General features: G+C 33.5%; 1 protein-coding gene and 1 long non-coding RNA gene across 7 annotated transcripts in view; one reads left to right on the forward strand and one right to left on the reverse strand.

The window, feature by feature from the left end:
* The window catches only part of LOC105149228 (serine/threonine-protein kinase SIK3), a 230,805-nt gene extending 212,065 nt beyond the window's left edge, over positions 1-18,740 (forward strand). For 4 of the 6 annotated variants that reach the window (XM_087411385.1, XM_087411391.1, XM_087411418.1 and 1 more), the window contains one exon: positions 17,730-18,740. In XM_087411385.1, the coding sequence (XP_087267511.1) occupies positions 17,730-18,233 (504 nt within the window). In that variant the 3' untranslated portion in view covers positions 18,234-18,740. The remainder of the gene's footprint in view (positions 1-17,729) is intronic. The other 2 variants (XR_015546730.1, XM_087411407.1) reach the window with 2 other exon arrangements.
* LOC147910768 (uncharacterized) lies at positions 13,050-14,438 on the reverse strand. The gene is made up of 2 exons (XR_015546797.1): positions 14,306-14,438; positions 13,050-14,165 (listed from the first exon to the last, which is right to left on the reverse strand). It is a non-coding gene; the product is annotated as an uncharacterized LOC147910768 (long non-coding RNA).
* Positions 18,741-20,167: the final 1,427 nt, after the last annotated feature.

Consider the following 20,167-nt stretch of genomic DNA (forward strand, 5'->3'; position numbering starts at 1 on the left):
TAGTATTTAGACTTGCAGCTACTGTGGCACTTAAAACTTGTGTTGCATAGCGAACTTTCATCTTAAAATTATTAGGAGCGATATGACAATCTGTAAGTTTAGATGCTAATCTAATTTCGTAATTTTTATAAAATTGTTCGACAAACATCCACAAGATAAATGCATCATTACAATTAATGTTATTCTTGTAAAAATTATTTCGGACAGCTTTTATAGCATGTGGTGGATCAATAAGATGCGCAGTCTGTTGTTCCTGAACTAAAGAATGCAGAATCGATGGTAATCTCCAAGCTTTTGCTGTTGCATAAAATTTCCACCCATAGTTATAAATGTAATTATTTTAAATTGAACTTCATGTAATTTTTCTATAGTTTTAATTATGATAAGTTTTAGTTTGTTAGCAGGAAAAGTAGACTTAAGAAAAAAATATGACAGAGGCAATTTCCAATTATTGCACAGTCCTTTCAACATTAATACAGCAACATTACATGCAGGAGATTTTAATTTTTCTTCCCCCAAATCTTCAAAACCTATAACCTCATCTCGACTTACATCATATTGTAAATTCGGTTTTAACGTTTCATCCATGCATAATATACAATTTATCTAGAGAATTTGAATTGATTAGTTTTGTTTTTAAAAATTTTAAAATAAAATCATTTAATCCCGGACGAATATAGAAATTTTCAATCATACGTTGAATGGTTCTTGGATTTGGCACAGGAAATTGTTATCTCAAAAGATTATAAGTTTTGTATCCACTAAAATATAAATTTAAACAAAATTTTTTTAATTCATCTGAGTATTTCCTATTCTTTGGAAACTTATGATTAAACTGTACTTGTGCCTTAACGAATGTTGCAATGGTTGATGGCAACTGATCGGTTATACTATAATATTCTTCTATAGAGAGAGAGAGAAAGAGAGAGAGAGGGAGGGAGAGAGAGGGAGAGGGAGAGAGAGGGAGAGAGGAGAGAGAGAGAGAACACTTTTTTTTAATATTATCTTTCTGTCTCTACAATTGTTCTTTTATTTTATATAATTTCTTCTGTAAAGAATGTATTTTATTTTTTAGTTTTAATTTCCGTGGTGAATTATTTGTAAATTTTAAATTTGTTTGTGTTTCCTGCTTATCATATTCTATTTGCATTTGGAACTTCTTGTTCTTGTAATTGTCCTTGTGTCATCTCGTTTATCATATTCTAATTGAGTACGTTGGTATTCTTCATCTTTTTCATTAATAATTTGATTAACTAGACGTTTAGAAGAATATAGTTATTATCTTTGATCAAGTATATTACAAAGTATAAGTATCATAAAATTTTTACTATTACTTGAAAATAATATCTCAGCATCAGATTTTAAGGACAAATCATTAAAATTATGATCTGTTAATGATATTGAAATTGCATGTGGCTGGAGACGATTTCGTAGATTATTTAAAAACATAGAATTTTGAAAATGATTGGTACAAATACGATAGTTTTTGTGCAAATTATTTATTGAGGTTCAATGGTACGATCACAATTTGTTAACCACACTTGAGCTCTAAAAAATATAAATATATAAATATAAATTAATTACAAAAATCCTTGAAAAATTAATTATAAAAGTTTAATGCTAATAAACAATTTATTCATTTTTTTTACTTTTATGGATCACACGAAAAAGAAAAAAAATTAAGCTCAGATCCATATTATTGCAATTTTTCATTGCACAAGAGTATCCTCTTTTCTTCATTATAATGTTCTATTACAAGAACGTTTTATCACTTTCACAATAATAATAATACTAGAATGACAATACAAGAATAATAATACAAGAAAGAAAAATTTAGAAGAGGGTCCTCACTCCCGATTTTGAAATTAGTCTCATTCGACGCATTTGTCCATGAAATGAAAGAATTTGGCAGAAAAAAAAGTGTCGCTTTGCCTTGTGAACCGAGATATTAAGCGTTAAAATTGACAACTATTCAGGTTAAGAAAATTTGTCGCCGTCGTGAATCTGCTTAAAAAACACATTATCTGCTTTAAAAACAACAATTCACTACTTTAAACATACAATTCTCATTAGCAGTTTTTGTTTTTTAAAGCAGTGAATTTATATAATTAAAGCAAAAATACATTATGCTGTATCAAGTCGAGATAACAGATACCTTAATCTCTAAAGTCTCGAACTTTAATGCTTGAGAGCTCGATTTACAAGGTCAACCGCCACTTTTTTCTATCAGATTCTTTCGTTTTATACAAAAACGTGTTGAATGAGATTAATTTGATCAAAATCAGAGGTGAGGACTCTCTTCTAAATAATTAGAATAAATTTTATTATTCGTTCAATACTTCAATATCACTGTCTTGCGTCCCTAGTTTGGTTAGGTTATAACGCATCTTCTGTATAGTACAACTGACGCATGCGTGTGACGAATTTATCTTATCAAAAAAAAGTGTTGTGTCGCAACTGATATATCTAGACTGTGGCTATAAGTGATTGATCGAGCAATATCGAATTAATGTCGATTAACGTTGAATAACATCGATTTGACGTCGAGCAATGTTGAATTGAATGAGTGTGCGGGAATGCATCGGAAAGATTCGAGTGAGAGAACGGCACACGGTTGATATGATACACGACAGTAAAGAGAACTCAGTTTCTTTGTAATTTAACAAAAGAATTTTCTTTAATATGCACAGTTACAAATTCAAAAAATATAATTAATTAAATATTAAATTAATAGAATATTAAATGCGGTCACCTTTTCCAAATACAATTTGGAATCACGGTGATGGAAAATCTCGGCGATTTCTCGGCTCTTCTCGAAAAGATTCGTTTTATAGCGATCTTCACTAAGCGGTTAGCACGGCGGTTTTACAAAGCGAGACTATGATTCTAAGAACTCTAAGAAGTCTAAAACTCTAAGGACTCTAAGAAGGAGGACGGCGAGATCGAAGCATTTATTGCTTTCGGCCTGAGCTTTCTTTTTGGGAAAAATCCAATAGAATTTTGCCACAATCGTAATTATTACGTGGCATTAGGTGTACAAAATTGATTGGCGCTTTGGATTCTTTTCTAACGACATTCAACGTAACAGTCATGCGCGACAGAAAATCCGTACGTGGGATTGGTGACAGCGCGTGACGTATTCGTCGGAGCGCGGCGCTCGCGTGCGCGAATTGAATTGTTCTAGAACTTTCGAGTGTCCGTTACCGGTAACGACAACTTGTTTGCGTATAACGAATTGTTTTAAAAAGAACAAAGAACGACGAATCGCTTGCTTTTCTTTCGAATTACCGATCTCAAACAATCAGCATCAATTTGATGTTGATCAACCAACCATTTCTGGCTGGGTCGGAAAATCAGCTTACTTCCTACAGCCTCTATTGTTACTATTTATTGTAGATGACGCTTTAAAGTTATAGTTCTTCTTCTTCTTGTTCGATATTAATTGACCCTCGCCGCAGAATGGCAGCGATTCCGGCTTCCGGCCAGGGCGAATTCAGTAGCTGAAACAAGTAACCAGGCGGGGGCGCCTGGGAGGAGAGGAGAGAACCAAAGTCCTCTACCCCTCCTCCCCTTAAATAACAATGGCGTGTTCATGGAAATTAGACACTGAAGTTTAAAGATTTGAGGTATACAATAATTAGGCGGTACAGAGTAGAGGGGGGATTATTAATCATACAGTGAATATTAATGGGATAAAACAGGAAGTACTTCTTCAGGTATCCACGAAGCCTAACCGATTTATGAATACAAAGTTTACAATAAAAGAGAATATGATTAATATCCTGCCTTGGGTCGCCACAAGGGCATGCAGGCGAGTTAATGCTCTTGCGATGCAGGCTGTATGCCAGATTATAGTAATTAAATCTAATTCTGGAGATGATAACGATCTCCTCTCTTTTTAGATTCTTATGATAAAACCATGGCTTAGTTGAATTACTATGAAAGTCGTTATACAACTGCCCTTTAAATGACGCACAATGATCCAAGTGTGCTTGAAATTTAGTGTTAAGAGATTGCTTGGAAACCAGAAAGAAATCTTGAAATGGTACTTTAAATTTAGGTCGATGCCCACTAAGAGCAGTCTCGTTAGCGAGGCGGTCTGCAGTTTCGTTACCAAGTATACCTTATGATCAGGAACCCAGATTAAATTGATTTTAAATTCATGTTGTATTAAAAAAGATAGATGATCCTTAATATCTAATATAATGTGGTTCGCGTTTCTGGAGTTGTAAGACGATATAGCCTGAAGAGCACTTAAAGAATCGGAACAGATAGAAGCCGATCTTCGATGAGATTAATCGCCTGAAGGATAGCCCAGGACTCGGCTGAGAAAATTGAAATCTCCGGGGGAAGCTTGAATCTGAGCGCAACTTTAAGATCTGATGAAAAGGATTGCAGAGCTCACATGATCCTCGCTCAAACTTAGAGCCATCGGTATAAATAAGCGGACCACGATTGGCGTATTGTAGTTATAGTTTCCAAGAATCGAGCTTGACGAACATTCGCTTTCTTAGGAACATTGGTGAGGGAGCTATCAAACTGATGGACATAAGTATAGCTTTCATAACTGTGTTTATAAGCGTAAAGCATAATGGATCTGTGAATGATTTTGAGCGTATATTTCTGCATTACATAGCTTGAATGCAGGTACAGTAGCCAGGGCCCGTTGTCTTCTTGGAGGGGAGTATGCAATTTGCTCTAAGTATTCAAAGCTGAGCAGTACCGGAGAGATCTTTCTGGAGAAAATCCTGTAGATGAGCTTCGAGGTCATATAGCCAAACCTGATGTGAGAAGAGTTTGCTTCGGCCATGATGACGTTAATAGGTGTAGATAACCGGTATCCGAGAGCTAGACGCAGGTTTCTGTTGACTAGCCTTTCCAGTTGCAAAAATTCGGTCTAGTATTTTTGTAAGATTATGTCCCTTATTGATCAAGGTCTTTAGGTGCTCTTTGCCATTCAACTTGGGATCGAGAGTGATGCCCAGAAATATAGCGGATTATACTCTAGGAATTTCTACATTCCGAATATGTAGTTTAATGTCCGTGGGTGAGTATATCTCTTCTTCGTAAAAAGCATCCATTGAGTTTTTGAGAGGGACACTTCCAAGCCCCTGCCTCTCAAGTAGTCATATATATTGTTCAGTGAAGATTGGACCGATAATCTGGCAGCTTCAGCATTTTGGTTTGACGAGAAGATAACGACGTCATCCGCATACTGTAAAAGAAGGGTGTCTTCATGTAGGCAATTATTAGTATCTGCACAGTAGAGGTTAAAAAGTAAAGGGCTTAGGATGAACCCTGAGGGATACCTTTCAAGGTGATATATGGGTCTTTAAGCACGCCATCGCAAATGAATGTGACTTGCCTGTTAGAAAGGAGATTACTTATGAATCTAACAGTTTTAGGCAGAAGTCCAAGACGCTACAAATTTTCAATCAAGATGGAAGGAATCACATTGTCAAATGCTCGATATCTAGAAACGCGCATATAGTAAGGGCGTTATCGATGAAGGCACCCTGAATATAATTCGTCAGAGCAACAAGATTGTCGGAACAAGTACTCTGGGGACGAAAGTCCCTGTTTGATTAGGCGGTAGTATGGCATTAGATTTAATAAACCATCTTAACCTCAGATAAATAATTTTCTCCATAATCTTCAGAAGGCACGAGAGAAGAGAAATCGGTCTAACACCCTTATCATTTGATTTGGGAATGAGAACAACCATTGACTTGTTCCATTCAGCAGGAAAGATTCCTTGACAGAAAAGGTTATTATAAATTTGTTATAAAAAAAAAGCACAGAAAAGCAGTCAGGCGTTAAGTTCTTGATGATATTATAATCAATCTGGTCGGCCCCTGGAACTGATCTGGTTTTGGCTAAATTGATTGCCAAGGACAACTCCTTCATAGTGAGAGGATTTGTCCAAGAATTTCGCGTTTTCGCATTGCGTAAGGGCGTTCCCTTCAAGAAGGCTGCGCTGTAAAGCGACATCTAGAGGATTACAAGAGGGAGGACAGATTTTATTAATCGCATTTTCTTGTGCAGCCGACAGCGACTGGTCAGATAATGTAGTGGAAGCTAAACGTCGGCTTTTAAAAGCTTTGACCAACCTCCAAATTCTAGTTGATGGAATGTGAGAATTAAAGCTATTGCAGAGTTCCTTCCATTTTCTTCTCTTGATTCTTCTGAGGATGCCCCTGCATATCGCAGTAGTGCGTTTATAAGCATTATAGTTCTCTGAGCTTGATTAGCGATTCCAGAGCCTCATAGTCTCGCGCCTGGCGTTAACCGCAGCCTGGCATTCCTCGGTCCAAAGGGGAGGGAGACGTTTCTTAACCATGGGTTTAGATTTCGAAGTGACCAGCAGGGAACAGAGAATTTAAGGTGCCTCTGATCTCATTTACAAAATTATCATATTAAGCGGTGGCATCATTTGTCGTTGCTAAAATAGAGGCAAAATCAAAAGTTAGCTTATGGATAAAGGCTTTCATTTGAAGAGAATTAAGTTTGATTTTATACTTAAATATGATTCTTAGACAGGGGAGGATATCCAAGTTGATAACGATCGCTAGAGATGGTGTCAGACTCTGTATAACAGTTATTAAGAGTCAGGATGGAAGGAGTCAGTAACAGAACAATCTCAAGTTGCGTTACATAAGTTGAAGTCGCCTAGGAGGATGGCATGAGTGAGTTTGACTCGCAACATAATCAAGCAGGCCCTCAATAAGAAGTAGAAGTTTGTGACAATGGATGTCTGAAGTTAACAATAACAAAAGAGGGGTCTTGAGTGTGAAGCTTAATACTAACGAATTCAATCGAGTGATGGCTAAGATAGTGAGATCAAGAGGATCAAAGCGAAATGGCTTCTTAATAGCAATAGCCCGTTGGCCGGGGCAGCGAATGTCTCTAACAAAATTAAAGAAATTAGAGTGTGAATGAATATTCTCTGTGACCATAGTTTCCTGGAGGCACCAGAGATCGTATGTGTAATCGTTGGCTTGAATCTCAGGGAACTTCCCCGTAAACCTCTACAATTCCAACTAGCAATAGAAACAGGTTTATTAAGAGACATGAGTAAACTAAGTAAGATATGAAAATGGAAGAAGTGAAAGATTAACAAATAAAATAAGATAAAGTGAAGTAAGAGAGAAATTAATAATAATTGTATGCGCGGTCGTTAGAATAAACGAGAGGGTCGGTTTGATGATTATCAGAATAGATGCGTGAATCGTAATAATTAGTCAGCTGCCGATAGGAACGAGAGGGATACGGTTCTATAACGGGATATGAACCTATATAGCTTAAGATTCGCTCATAGAGAATAGCGAGGCCGCATCTATGTAACCAGTAGGAGGGCCATGATGGTAGTTATCTCGTGACTAATAAGTTCGATTGTGACTAAAAAGAACGCCATCTCCCGATATGTTGGGGGATCTGCCGTTCGGAGATATCAGGTATTCTCTTCTGGCTTCCTCCAGTGACATAGAACTATTAATATTATTAATATTACGAGGAAGAGGGCCACGGACATTGGAATTATCCTGCGCGGGCTCATCGCATTGCTCTGCAACAAAGATGGGAGAGGAGATTATGGACGGGAAACACCTGCTCCTTGACGCAGAGAGCGAGGGTGTCCGGGTGAGATGCGAGGAATTGAATCTTAGCAGAGACCTTGGCGTATGACTGTCTAGAGGTATCTGCGTTTTCTAGAGGAGAGAATTTGTTGTAGCTGGCAAATGAATGAGGCGTGCTGTCACTCTTTGGTGGGACTAAAGGAAAGTTGTGATAATCGTCATCCGTAAAATGAACGCTACGAGTACTACCTAAGTCAGAACTGGATCTGAGAGTAGAACGAGAGTTAATAGACGATAGCCTATTCCTAGCCTCCACAAGGGAGATATTTTCGGTAGCTGCGATCGTCTTACTTTTTTCTGCTTGATGAAAAGAAGGCAATTTGACGACGTAGAAATGTGGTCTCCAGAGCAGTTAATACATTTGGGGGGGAGGCTTTGCCTCTCACATATCTCGTCTTCTTTGTGGGCATCCTTGCCACACAACCTACATCTCGATCGACTCTTACAGAACTTTCGGATGTGACCAACCCTGAAGCAGGAAAAACACGACTCTAAGAAAAAAAGGTAAGACTCCCTCATGGGAGTCATAGAAAAGAAATACTTGCCTGGGGAAAGTCTGCTCAGCAAACTTAAGGTTAACTGAGGTGGAAGGGGTGTACTCGACACCGCTTTCCTTAACAACGTGCCTGTTAAGTCTTTTAATTTCGGCAACGGGGCAAAAAGATTTAAGATTTAATCTGAGTTCCTGTTCCGTTACAGAGGCCGGAACGCCCCTTATTATACCAGAGCGCATTAAAAGTAAGAATAAAAATTGTGTATCCTGCCTTGATGAGGTCAGGGTTAGACACAAGGTCATTGGCAGTTTCATAAGTGCGCATTTTAACCGAAAGTTTGCTACGAGAAACCTTTTTCATAGATACTATGCTTGAGTGCATCGCCTTAGTAACTTGTCTCTTCATTAAAATGCGCTTTCGCATTTCGCATTTCTTCGAATGCGCTTTCGGTTACGTTGTTCACTTGTACATGAACGATAAAAGACGCGCGATCAGTCGAGTCATACCTGTCAGAGAGGTTATGGGAAACCTGTTGAGCGTGAACCGCATTATCAGATAAAGAGGCAGAGGTAGAAGCAACCTTGTCCCGGCTCGGGCTCGACCCATTGCGACGTTTGGTGTACTCATGCTCGTGCTCAAGTGCCGAGTCTTCGTTAGCACGTATGATCTATTGTAACGTCCATCGTATTGTAACTGCTTGCATGTGTCGTTTGTTGTCCTGGCAAGTATTTCCTTGGCGAAAGCATCAAAGTATTCGATCGAAACGCTAATAAGGGTAATGTTGTTCGCAGAAATCAGGGGAGGGGGAGGAGAGGACCTATCGGGATCTCCCGGCCCGCCTCCCATGGGAGGCACACTCATAATTTTTTCAGAATACCACAGGTAGTATAGGTAAAAGGAGTTAAGCGCAAATAGAAAAGAAGTAAAATAGGAATGTGAGTTAAATAATGACTCGAAAAGTCGCAGGTCACTCTAAAAAGAGCGGATGATGCAACACGCGACGCGACACTAAACAGATACGTCCGCACCAGTCAAAAGCACGCGCCAAACTCCCTAAGTTATAGTATTATCAATATTAGCATTATCTAATCTAAGGTGTATCGTATGGAGGTTGTCAGATCTCTCTGCTTCTCTCTTTCTCCTTTCCTCCTCTCTCTCTCTCTCTCTCTCTCTCTCTCTCTCTCTCTCTCTCTCTCTCTCTCTCTCTCTCTCTCTCTCTCTCTCTGTGTCTCTTTCCTTTCCACTTTTATGGAGGATCAAAGGGAGGAAGAGAGAGGCAGAGAGATCTAACAAGCTTCTGGATGGAATGTATACATGCGTGTACGCGGAGGGAAAGGGGGAAGAGCGAGGAAGAGGGGGGAAGAGTATAAAAGTCAAACTAATCAGATTAATAAATAGATTTCAAATCCTACAATTTTTATATAAAACTTTTCCTTCAGGAATGCTTGTTTTTCGAGATACTTTAATGGTTTCGGACTTTTTGTACACTGTATATATTATACAATAGGTTATATATATTATTACGTATATTTGTAATATAATATTATATACTTTACACGGTTATATATGACAAATTTTTTACCGGGAAAAAGAATTCGATGTGCGGTTTGCAGAATTAGATGTTTACTGTTTAGTATCGTATATACTGTAAGTCAGAGCCTTCCAAGTCAGGCACCGCCCTTAAAGGTCGACAGGAGTGAAGGGCCAAGTCCGATTTGACTTTGGAGACCTCACGTGGTAGGACCTTGAAGTTCTGGATTCAGGGCTGCCAACTTCAGATAATATAATCTCCATCTTCTTATGTGGTGTGTATTCATATACGTACGAACACTAATATGATTCCTATGAGAGCGAATGAGATAGCGAAAGAGAACGAGAGCCCGAAGTTCTCGCTCTGATCGCTGTACAAGTGACCGAAAATGTTTTCTCAGCGATTTCGGCCGTTCGATGTATATCAGTAAGGGCATTCGAGATAACATATAAGTTTTAATAAATTTTTAATTACATACCTTTCTCATTAATGTATAATAGCAAAATTGATTTTAAACTGCGATAGTTTACAATATATTAATTATTTACAATTTTCCATGCGTGTTATATTATATACCACGTTCATAAACATAATATGTAAGAATTCTGGTCGTGTGTGTAAGGTGTGAGAACTGGAAATCCCTAACGTTCAAACCTTCAAATCCTATGTTTTTTTTCTTTTTTTCACATATTTTTTCTAAAATAAAGTTATTAATAAACATATTAGGGCGAACATATTTTTATACAATTATTGAATTTATACGTGCACTTTAAAAGTTTTAAACCAACAACCAAAATATAGTCAAACAAAAACAAAATATAGTCAAACATTAGAATGAATATAAATAAACTGAAATCATATCAGAGATTGGACACAATATAAATAAATATTATAAATAAATTAAATTTTTATTGTGTCAGTGAGTAGTAAAAAATCAAACTAAAACTATTTCTTTGTTCAAATGCAAGAAAAATGGAATCATGAGTTAAAGTTTTTATAATTACGTTATATAAAGTCAAATGATGTACCTTAGCCAAAATTGAATGTCTGAAGTACATTTATGTAAAAAATTAATTAATTATAGGAAAATTCAATTTAGTAACAGATTTTACGAAAAGATTATATTCAAATAGACCAAATAGTAAAAATGTTTCGTGTTATTCACAGTAATTCCAAATTTAAAGCTCTTAGTGTTTTAGTAATAAAATAAGTAGCAGAGAGAGAAGAGGGGAGGGAAGGAGGGAGGGAGGGGGGGAGGGAGAGAGAGAGAGAGAGAGAGAGAGAGAGAGAGAGAGAGAGAGAGAGAGAGAGAGAGAGAGAGAGAGAGAGAGAGTATGAATTTTACAATGAAAATAAATTCATCAGATGGAATGCTCATTTTTTTTTCAATATAATTCTAGAATCTTGATTTTTATACTTTGTCTTGCAATAAAATGTTGTGTGCCTGCAGTGCAAGATAGTGATCATTATCCTTGTCGAATAACAAGGATATAATGATACACTGTGTCACACCGTGTATCTACTCAAGATTTGGTACGAAAATTCTTTCTGACCTTTTGTAGCAGAAAGCAATAAGGAACAAAGCTTATAATAAGGAATAGCGAATTATGAATTTTTGTATATGCACACTTTGCGTATATGTAAATGTTATTTTATAACTGTGCATACATTGTAAATACATATGTACAAAAAAATATTCTATGTACTTAATATTATAAATAAAATAAATATTCTATGAAATTAATGTTTCTCATAATAAGTTAATAGTAGCAATATGATCTAATATTAATATTTTCAAGCAATTAAATACGATAGTGTATAATCGAGCTTTAAAGGAAATTATAATTATAGAGTATTAAAAATGTTTATTTTAAAAGAATAAATGGATGTTTCAGATTCTTCTACAAAATAAATTACTTTTTCATGAAAAGCCATCTCCTCCGAATATATTAATATATTAAAATATATTAAAATATTAATATTTTAAATATTCTTTATTTGTCTTTATAAAAAACTTAATGATTTTGTATATGTACAAATTAATAAAACATCCTAAAAGAATTTATAATTAACATGACTATTGAATTAATTTTTTTAATCGAATTAAAGTTTCTTCCAGATAGATTAAATATCAATTGTTACAATTAGTCATTTAACAAGTTACAAATCTACATATTTACATAATCAGTATTTGTAGTAATAATTATTATATTTATTGTTATTTTACATAGTTATATTAGTAAAATTAAAGAAAGACCATTATACGCTAGCACTTTTTTAAAAATTTATAAATGAAAGCGCAATATAAAAAGTGTTTTCTTCAATGACTAATTTTGTAACAAATAACGAATTGAAAACGTAAAAATTAATTAACTTTACTCTCTCAGATAGCACAGAATATTTATAAAATATTTTATAAATACTCTGTATTGACTGGACTCGAATAAACTTTTAAAATAAATATTAATATTAAAATAATAATAGAATTATTCTCTTTTTCTCCTGTGGTTTTCTCCTTAATTTTGATATAAAAATATAAATAAATATATTATATAAAGTAATAAAATTTTAAGATTGAATAAACTTTTTATCTCCGGTTGCACCAACGTTAGTTTAATTTTAAGCGAGACTTACAACTCTCTTTGTTCCTGTTTTTGTTGTTCGGTTTTAAAACGAGATAGAGAGAGTTTTAAGTTTCACTTAAAATCAAAACGTTGGTGCAACCGGACCTTAGTGCATTAATGCAAAAAATATTTTTAATACTGTTTATATTTAAAATCTGTTTTAATAATTTATTAATTTAACAATAACTTCTTCATACATTACATACCCAAATGTTGATTAATTAATTTAATGTTTAATTTAATTTATATAATGCTTTCATTGTAAAATATTAGCTTTTTATCTCACACATACTTTTATTTATATGTTGAGATAAGAAGCCACTCTCCTGATACTGAAATTATTTTCACAAACAAAACAACTTTTAAATAGAAATTGAAATTGACGATTGCGTTCGGGAAGACATTATCGCTATTTCTGTTATTCCATCTTCTGTTTATTAGATGTAAAATAAGAATAGCATGCCGAGAAAGAGATAAATAAAGTAGTTGATTTCATCATCTAACTTCATATAACGTAATTATAAATACTTTAACTCATGATTCCAATTTTTCTCGCTTTTCAACAAAATGTAGGTCCGATTTGAACTTTTTACTGACATAATGAAGATTTAATAAATTAATTTATTGTGTCTAACCTCTGATATGGTTTTAATAATTTTATCCATATTCTTTTTAACGTTTGACTATATTTTGGTTATTGGTTTAAAACTTTTAAAAGTATACGAATAAATTCAATAATTATATAAAAATATATTCGCTCTAATATGTTTATTAATAACTTTATTTCAGAAAAAATATGTGAAAAAAGAAAAAAAATGTAGGATTAGAACGTGGGATCTCCAGATCTACTGATTTCACATCTTACGCATATAACCACATGAAATTCTTACAGACTGTGTTTAAACGCAATATATAACTCTCATCAAAAATCGTAAATAATTAATATTTCATAAATTATTGCGTTTTGAAATCATTTTTGCTATTATACATTAATGGGAAAGGTTTATGATTACTAAAATTTATTAAAACTTATATGTTATCTCGAATGCCTTTATACGAATGATATACACCGAGAGGCCGAGATCGCTGAGAAAGCATTTTCGGTCTTCGATCTACTAGGCGCATGGATCGAAAGATTTTTTTTAACAGGTTATCTCATGCTGTCTAGTTCATTCTCGGCCACTCTCGGCACGCCGAAGGCGAGAATTATCGATGCCGTCAAGAAAGACAAGGAAACCTATTATCTTTCTTTGTTCAATTCAACATGAAGAATTTCCTTATGATTAACAATCAACTATAACAGAATGTGCAATTCTGGTGATTTAGGTTATGCTCATTTTTCTTCTCGAAAAAATAATAATATTTCCTTATGAAACCTTTAGGATTTCTTTGTTATATTGTTGGGAAGGCTCGTACATAGCAGATTTTGCAAATTGATTCTTGAAACTTTTTATTAATAAGATCATATACATCTCAACTGCACTATACACATCGAGTGAGATATCAGAACAAATTTTTATTTTTCTCTTTTTACAAAAAAATCGCTCTGTACGAGCCTTTCCTGATTATGAATATCGCAATTAAAACACGATCCATCCAGTATTTTTAGCCGTAATTTCGGTATAAAAAAATTCATCTTCGACTAGAAGTTTCCACGGGTCTCCTGTCGATTCTTAATCCCTTTGCCTCTCGTCCGCTCGTGTTCCCCACCATGGATCCAACGCTTCTCTATTCGTGGTTGTGCAATCTGTGCGGTGACGCGGTGTCGCGGCGTATCATTTCGTGACTGTATTCCAAATTTACTGCCAACACTGAAAATGCTACAATTTACGTTATGTGCACTGTAGATTTTCAGTACTGGCAGTCAATTTTGGAACACAACCTGTATAACAGTCAAGCGCAGTTTCATTGAAAGATAGATACATATATCGAGAAAGAGACAAAAACAAAAGAAGCCATATTTATAACTTATTTTATTTTCGTCTGGGATTTCTATTGCTCTTAAGAGTTATACTTGCATACTTGTTTGCGACGGCTCTAAACGCTAATGGCGAGAAGACTGGAAGATAGTTGGAGGGGGTAAAATTGAGAGGGGGGCCTGCTTACAGTTGAAATCTTGGTGGGGACACGATATGACCATTTGGAAGACTCTGCTGTAAGTGTTTATTGTTTAGTATCGTGTAAGATAGATGCTGTAAGTAAGATAACCAAGTAAATTCTCACGTTTGACATATGTCAAATGATATTAACGACAACGATCTACTGCGAAATCAGTCCTTAGTCGTCTTTTAAATATTGCCTGTTATCAAAAATATGAAAAGGAAAACACATTCCAAGGAGCGCTGACATATTTTAATATGTAAAAATTTGACATGTCTTTATGTCACAATATTTCTGCTTGTAGAGGAATAAAAACACTTGTATTATACAATTGGAACACTATTGATTAGACTTACCCAAAACTAGATTCATTTCAGGCGTTATTGAGATTTGATAATCTCGGCAAGTCAACGGCTCGTGTAAAGAGACCCAGGTGATCTCGCGCTGCGCGTACACTTGGTGCGAGACACTACCGTGTCTCTTGATTTAAACTTTTTTGAATTTTCATTATATTCATATTTTTATATATTAAACATAAATTTGTTTTTACTATATTTAATAGTTGTTTTTGTTGAAAATTTAAATCTATTTGCCTATTAGAACACGTTACAAAATTTTGAACTTCATTATAATTTGTTAAAAAATTGATGATGAAAAAAGAATGTATTTACTACTTAAAGATGTGCGATTTTGCATAAATATCACGATTTTTTTCTTAAAGCGATATATAACTGGCTTCTCTTAATCATGAAATCGCATGTGATTTAAAATCACGTCTGCGATTTATATTATGTGCTTCTTTAAATCCTTTAAACTATTTAAACAATTCAACTAACGTGCAGTAAAAAATATAATTTTCTATTTCGTGAAGGATTTTTTCTTTAGAAGCGTATTTATTAGGGATTTTTAATGCTCTTACACAGAAAAATATGCTCTCATATTTGCTGCGTTCTAACAATTATTTGAACAATTATTCTGTTATTGCTCTGAATTTTTAATGCGACAAAAATGGGCAATTGATAAAATCAGGAGACATGGCAGTGTATATACACATAAACATGGCAGTATATATACATATAAAAATTGTGATATAATATATATTGTTCAGCGTTAATATACATTGTAACAGCGTTCACTGCAATTTTGAAAATCGCACATCCTTATTATTATTTGTAAATAAATGAGTTTATTTTTCAAATTTTAAACAATTAACATTTTTGGTAAATATTCACATAAAGTCAACCTCTTTAAAAATCAATGAAAAATCAATGTTTATCTGGATATATTTTTTATGAATAACTTTTTAATAAATAATGAATGATGGCTAAAATCTTTTGATTGTTATTCAGGATCATAACTTTGACATATGTTGTCATGATTATGGCCCTGAGTAACAATCAAAAGGTCTTAGATCAGTTGTTGTTTATAATAAAAAAATTATTCATAAAAAATATGATTACACAGACGAATATTTTTTTAATTTATTTTTTATGATATACAGTATTTTATATGATAAACTTTTGAATGGAGAGAACCAGCTTCTCATCAAAGTTAATTATAATCTTAAGTGATCTTCAACAGGTTTTACCATTGCTCGCTGTTTATTAAAACATTATTAAGAACTATTTTACACTCCCTTTCCTGCTAACATAATGATTTTCTACGCGAAGCAAAGGTCTATCCCTTTTTATGTTTACTGCACAATGAACGATGAGCGACGAGCCATATTCAATGAGAGTTGTTTTATATCATCACGTAAGAAAAAAAAAACAGAGTTTTCATTGCATATCGCTTGTCGTTCATTGCTCATCGCGTCCCAGTATGTGCAAGTAAGCATTACACGGCATCATGATTTTCTAGACAAGGATATGGGATCGACCTCACTTCGCGCGGAAAGTCGTATGCCCCTAGGGAGGAATGTGGTATAAATATCGCTTCGTACAGAAAATCAGACGACCATAGGCAGAAGGAGGTGTAAGATTGACCTTGCTTCGCGTGAAAAATCATTACGTAAGGAAGGAAGGCTGTGAAATAGTTCGTAACATTGCAGAAATAAGAAAACGTTTATTTCTTAAATTTTTTTATTAATAATTTTTTGAATGAGTGAAGGCTAAAACTGTGTTGGAGGTCACTCAGAGTTATAATTTTGACAACATATGTTAAGGTCTTTGACTTTTGAAGGTTGATTTAATGTGAATATCTATTACATTTTTTATTTTTTTTATAATTTTTTAAAAATATATTAATATATTTAAGTAAATTTTATGAAAAATAACATTTAAACATTGAAATTATGATTTAAAGTTATTTATTTAATTTATTTATTCGATTTTGTGGATAGAGTTCCAAAAAGGTGAACTCCTCGGTTTTCTTATCGATTGACATATTACATATTTTGATGTCCTGATTACGAATATGATAATAAAAATTGCGGATAAGGTCATTTTCAAGGTCAAATATTAAAAAAACGATTTTTTTCGTGCGTTTCGCGTGGAAAGTCATCCCCCTAAAGCAGAGAGGGAGGTGGAGTGAGAGTCGCTTCACGTGGAAGTCGTGCGCCTCTAAGCATCCCTACCACTCGATAGCATGTAATGGCAAGCATGCTACCGGAGTAGTGACGCTTAGGTAGATTACGCGGTAAATGACCCGTCAAAATGTTCTTGATAATTTTTATGATTGTACTTGTCATCATCAATAATCAGCACAAAATACAGTAGTATACCAATCAACAACAAAATCGAAAAGTTCATCTTTCGGAACTTCATCCGATTTTGTTTATTCGTTATTAGATTGTTTTTATTGTTCTATTCTTTTTCAGAAATTTTTTTACTTTAAATATACAGTGATAAGATTTAATTTGAGTCCTTTGCTGCAATCACTGACTTATCAACATGATTTAACTGAATTTAAATTTGATTACTGTACATCACATAATATTTCATAAGAAATTGTTGGTTTACTATAACATTAATGATAGATAGAATAATATAATATTTTATTTGTGTAAAATTTTAAAATTTTATTTGAATATTTTTATGTTTAAATACAATTTTATTATAAAAATTGTAATTGTTCAAATATTTTTTATTGTTTAAATATTAAGAAGTTTTAATTTTTTATTGTCTAAATACTAAAAAGTTTTGATATTTTATTAAATTTAATTTAATTTAAAAAAGTATCAACATTTCTTTTTTTATGTTGATAAATTTTTTTATGTTGAATAATTATCACTAAATATTGAGATAAATCTTTTCTAAAATAAAAATAACGTATAAATTTATAATGTTGTAATTTCATACAGCCTTATTCAAATCACTTAATTTTTAATTTTAATATTTGTTTATAGGTACCACCGCAAATTTCAGTGACAGATGTTCTTGGAGGACAAGTGACGTTAATAAGTTGCTCGCCTTCTCCGTCTCCATCACCGGATTCACTCGAAGATACATTACCTCATTACAACACTCTTCCGAGTTTTATTATTTCAGAGCCGTGCGATCCTTCGAGACCTAGTATAACACGCGGTATCGGTAGACCACACAATACGATACCTACTGAAGTCGAAGTTCCTTTATCTGATGAGTCAAGCAGATTAAATTCCGAAACTATATTAGGTCGTGTTAAACAAATAATAGATGCAAGAGCGCCACCGAAAGGTTTTATATTTTCAAGAGAGGAAGTGAAAGGTAGTGGACTTAGTTTAGAATATCCAGGTGGTGTACAAATTGAACTTAGGGTATTTGAATCGGAAGAAAGAGAAACGAAAGGAATAAAAATGCGTAGGATTAGTGGGGACCAATTGCAATATAGTCAACTTTGTCAGCAATTGATTTCATGTATTACTGTTTGACGACAACCAGCATATAATATATGTTTTTTCATACATTACGTTACATTCCTAGTGTATCATACACTATTCATTACAGTATTGCAAATACTGCATATACACAAATGGTATTTTGAAATTACCATCCTTTATATATAATAACATTACTGTGTTATTATATTTGTGTAACATTTAATGTATTATACGGTTTTTAGTGTTTGTTTCAAGAGATACATACCATCTACTTATACAAAAATTTATGAAATTGTAAATAAAGAAATATATTAGTTATGTATTCATATCTTTTTTGAAACATTAAAATGTTATATATGTGTGTGTGTGTGTGTGTGTGTGTGTGTTGTGTGTGTGTGATGTGCGTGCGTGCGTGCGTGCGTGTGTGTGTGTGTGTGTGTGTATTTAATAATTCCCAAAAACATAAACAGTTTAATTTCTTTATTTTTTTAACTACAGCAGATGTATATTATATAAACTTGTGAAATATTGAAAAATAAATATTTAAAATATTGAAAATTTGTTCATTACAGTATTAAAAATTGATAATAGTACCCCAATATAGGTATAAAGAATGACTCACTATTTCATTCATCGTATGTATAATCTTTTCACATTAATTTAACACATGTATACTGACAAGGGGAACCTCAGAAGTATTCACCGAGTTTTTTGATGCTAATTTTTTTGATAATTTTTTTTGAAGTAAAAAAATATACGTGTTGCGACGTTTATCAACATGCGGCTTTGTTTTCGAGTTAAAAGTTTGAACAACCACTCTGACGAATCAAGTTTGCATTTGAGCCAACTTTTCTTTTTCTTTAAAATATGTGTTTTGTTTATTTGTTACATCTTTCAAATAACTAGAATATCGATATGATAATACTTTAAAAAAAAAACAATATTAAAGCATTCTTAAATGGTTAAAAAATTAGTTTCGCACACAAAAACTATTAACGGTACGTACGTTTCTGAGACAGAGTCTCGAAATGCTCTATTGCAAAGAAATGTTTTTTTTGCAAAAAAGCGCAAAATAACAATATAATTCATTAAAAAAAGAAAAAGGAAACTATCTCTGACGAATTCGAACTTTTTTGATTTACGAAACGAATACTTATATTTTGAATCACTCAAATTGGTTGAAGTATTTTATAACGGAACGACTCTTAAATGCGGAGGTGGACAAAACGACAGTTTAGCACTCAGCGCTTTACGTGCACAAATAATAAGTTTATGAAATGATTAAAAGTTTAAAAAAAAAGATTTATATCGATCTGCAAATAACGTGTATACAAATGCTGAGTGAAGACTCGGAATAGTAAACAAAGCAGTAATAATTACATAATTGTATCTAGCAGTAGTAGGTGTTCAATCTTACAAGAGATGGTGTTGCAATATATTAAATAAGGGCAGATGTATGCGTTTGAGTGATATAAAACGATAATGTAAGAAATGAACTGAAGATGTCACTATTACTGACTTTTTGATTTGGAATTTAAAAAATCTGTACTACCAACATCGATCAAGTTCGGCGATCTCTCCAGCATTCTCTTAACGAGGTATGATCGAAAAATTAAAATGCTTCGATCTATCTAAAAATTATACAGAATATTATTTAAAACGAAATTACCCAATGAGAAATGATAATGGAATCGACAACGAATCGATGTCGATTCGATGTTGAAAGCACCAAATCGACGTCGATTCGATTTCATTTTCATTTCTCACTGGGTAATACTATATTAAAATTTCAAACCGTGTAATTTTTAAAAAAGAAAGAGCCAAAGTTAGAGTTTTATGCATACATACGACATGCATCGAATGATTGATATATTACATTAATTAAACTTACTTTTAAAATGCTTCGATCCACATATAAAACATATAAATAATTAGAAGAAATCTTTTTTTACATTCTTACAAGAATTTTAACTCTATTCACCGTG

This window comes from Acromyrmex echinatior, chromosome 1 (assembly GCF_024713525.1).
Source record: "Acromyrmex echinatior isolate Ae372 chromosome 1, ASM2471352v2, whole genome shotgun sequence".
NCBI lineage: Eukaryota > Metazoa > Arthropoda > Insecta > Hymenoptera > Formicidae > Acromyrmex > Acromyrmex echinatior.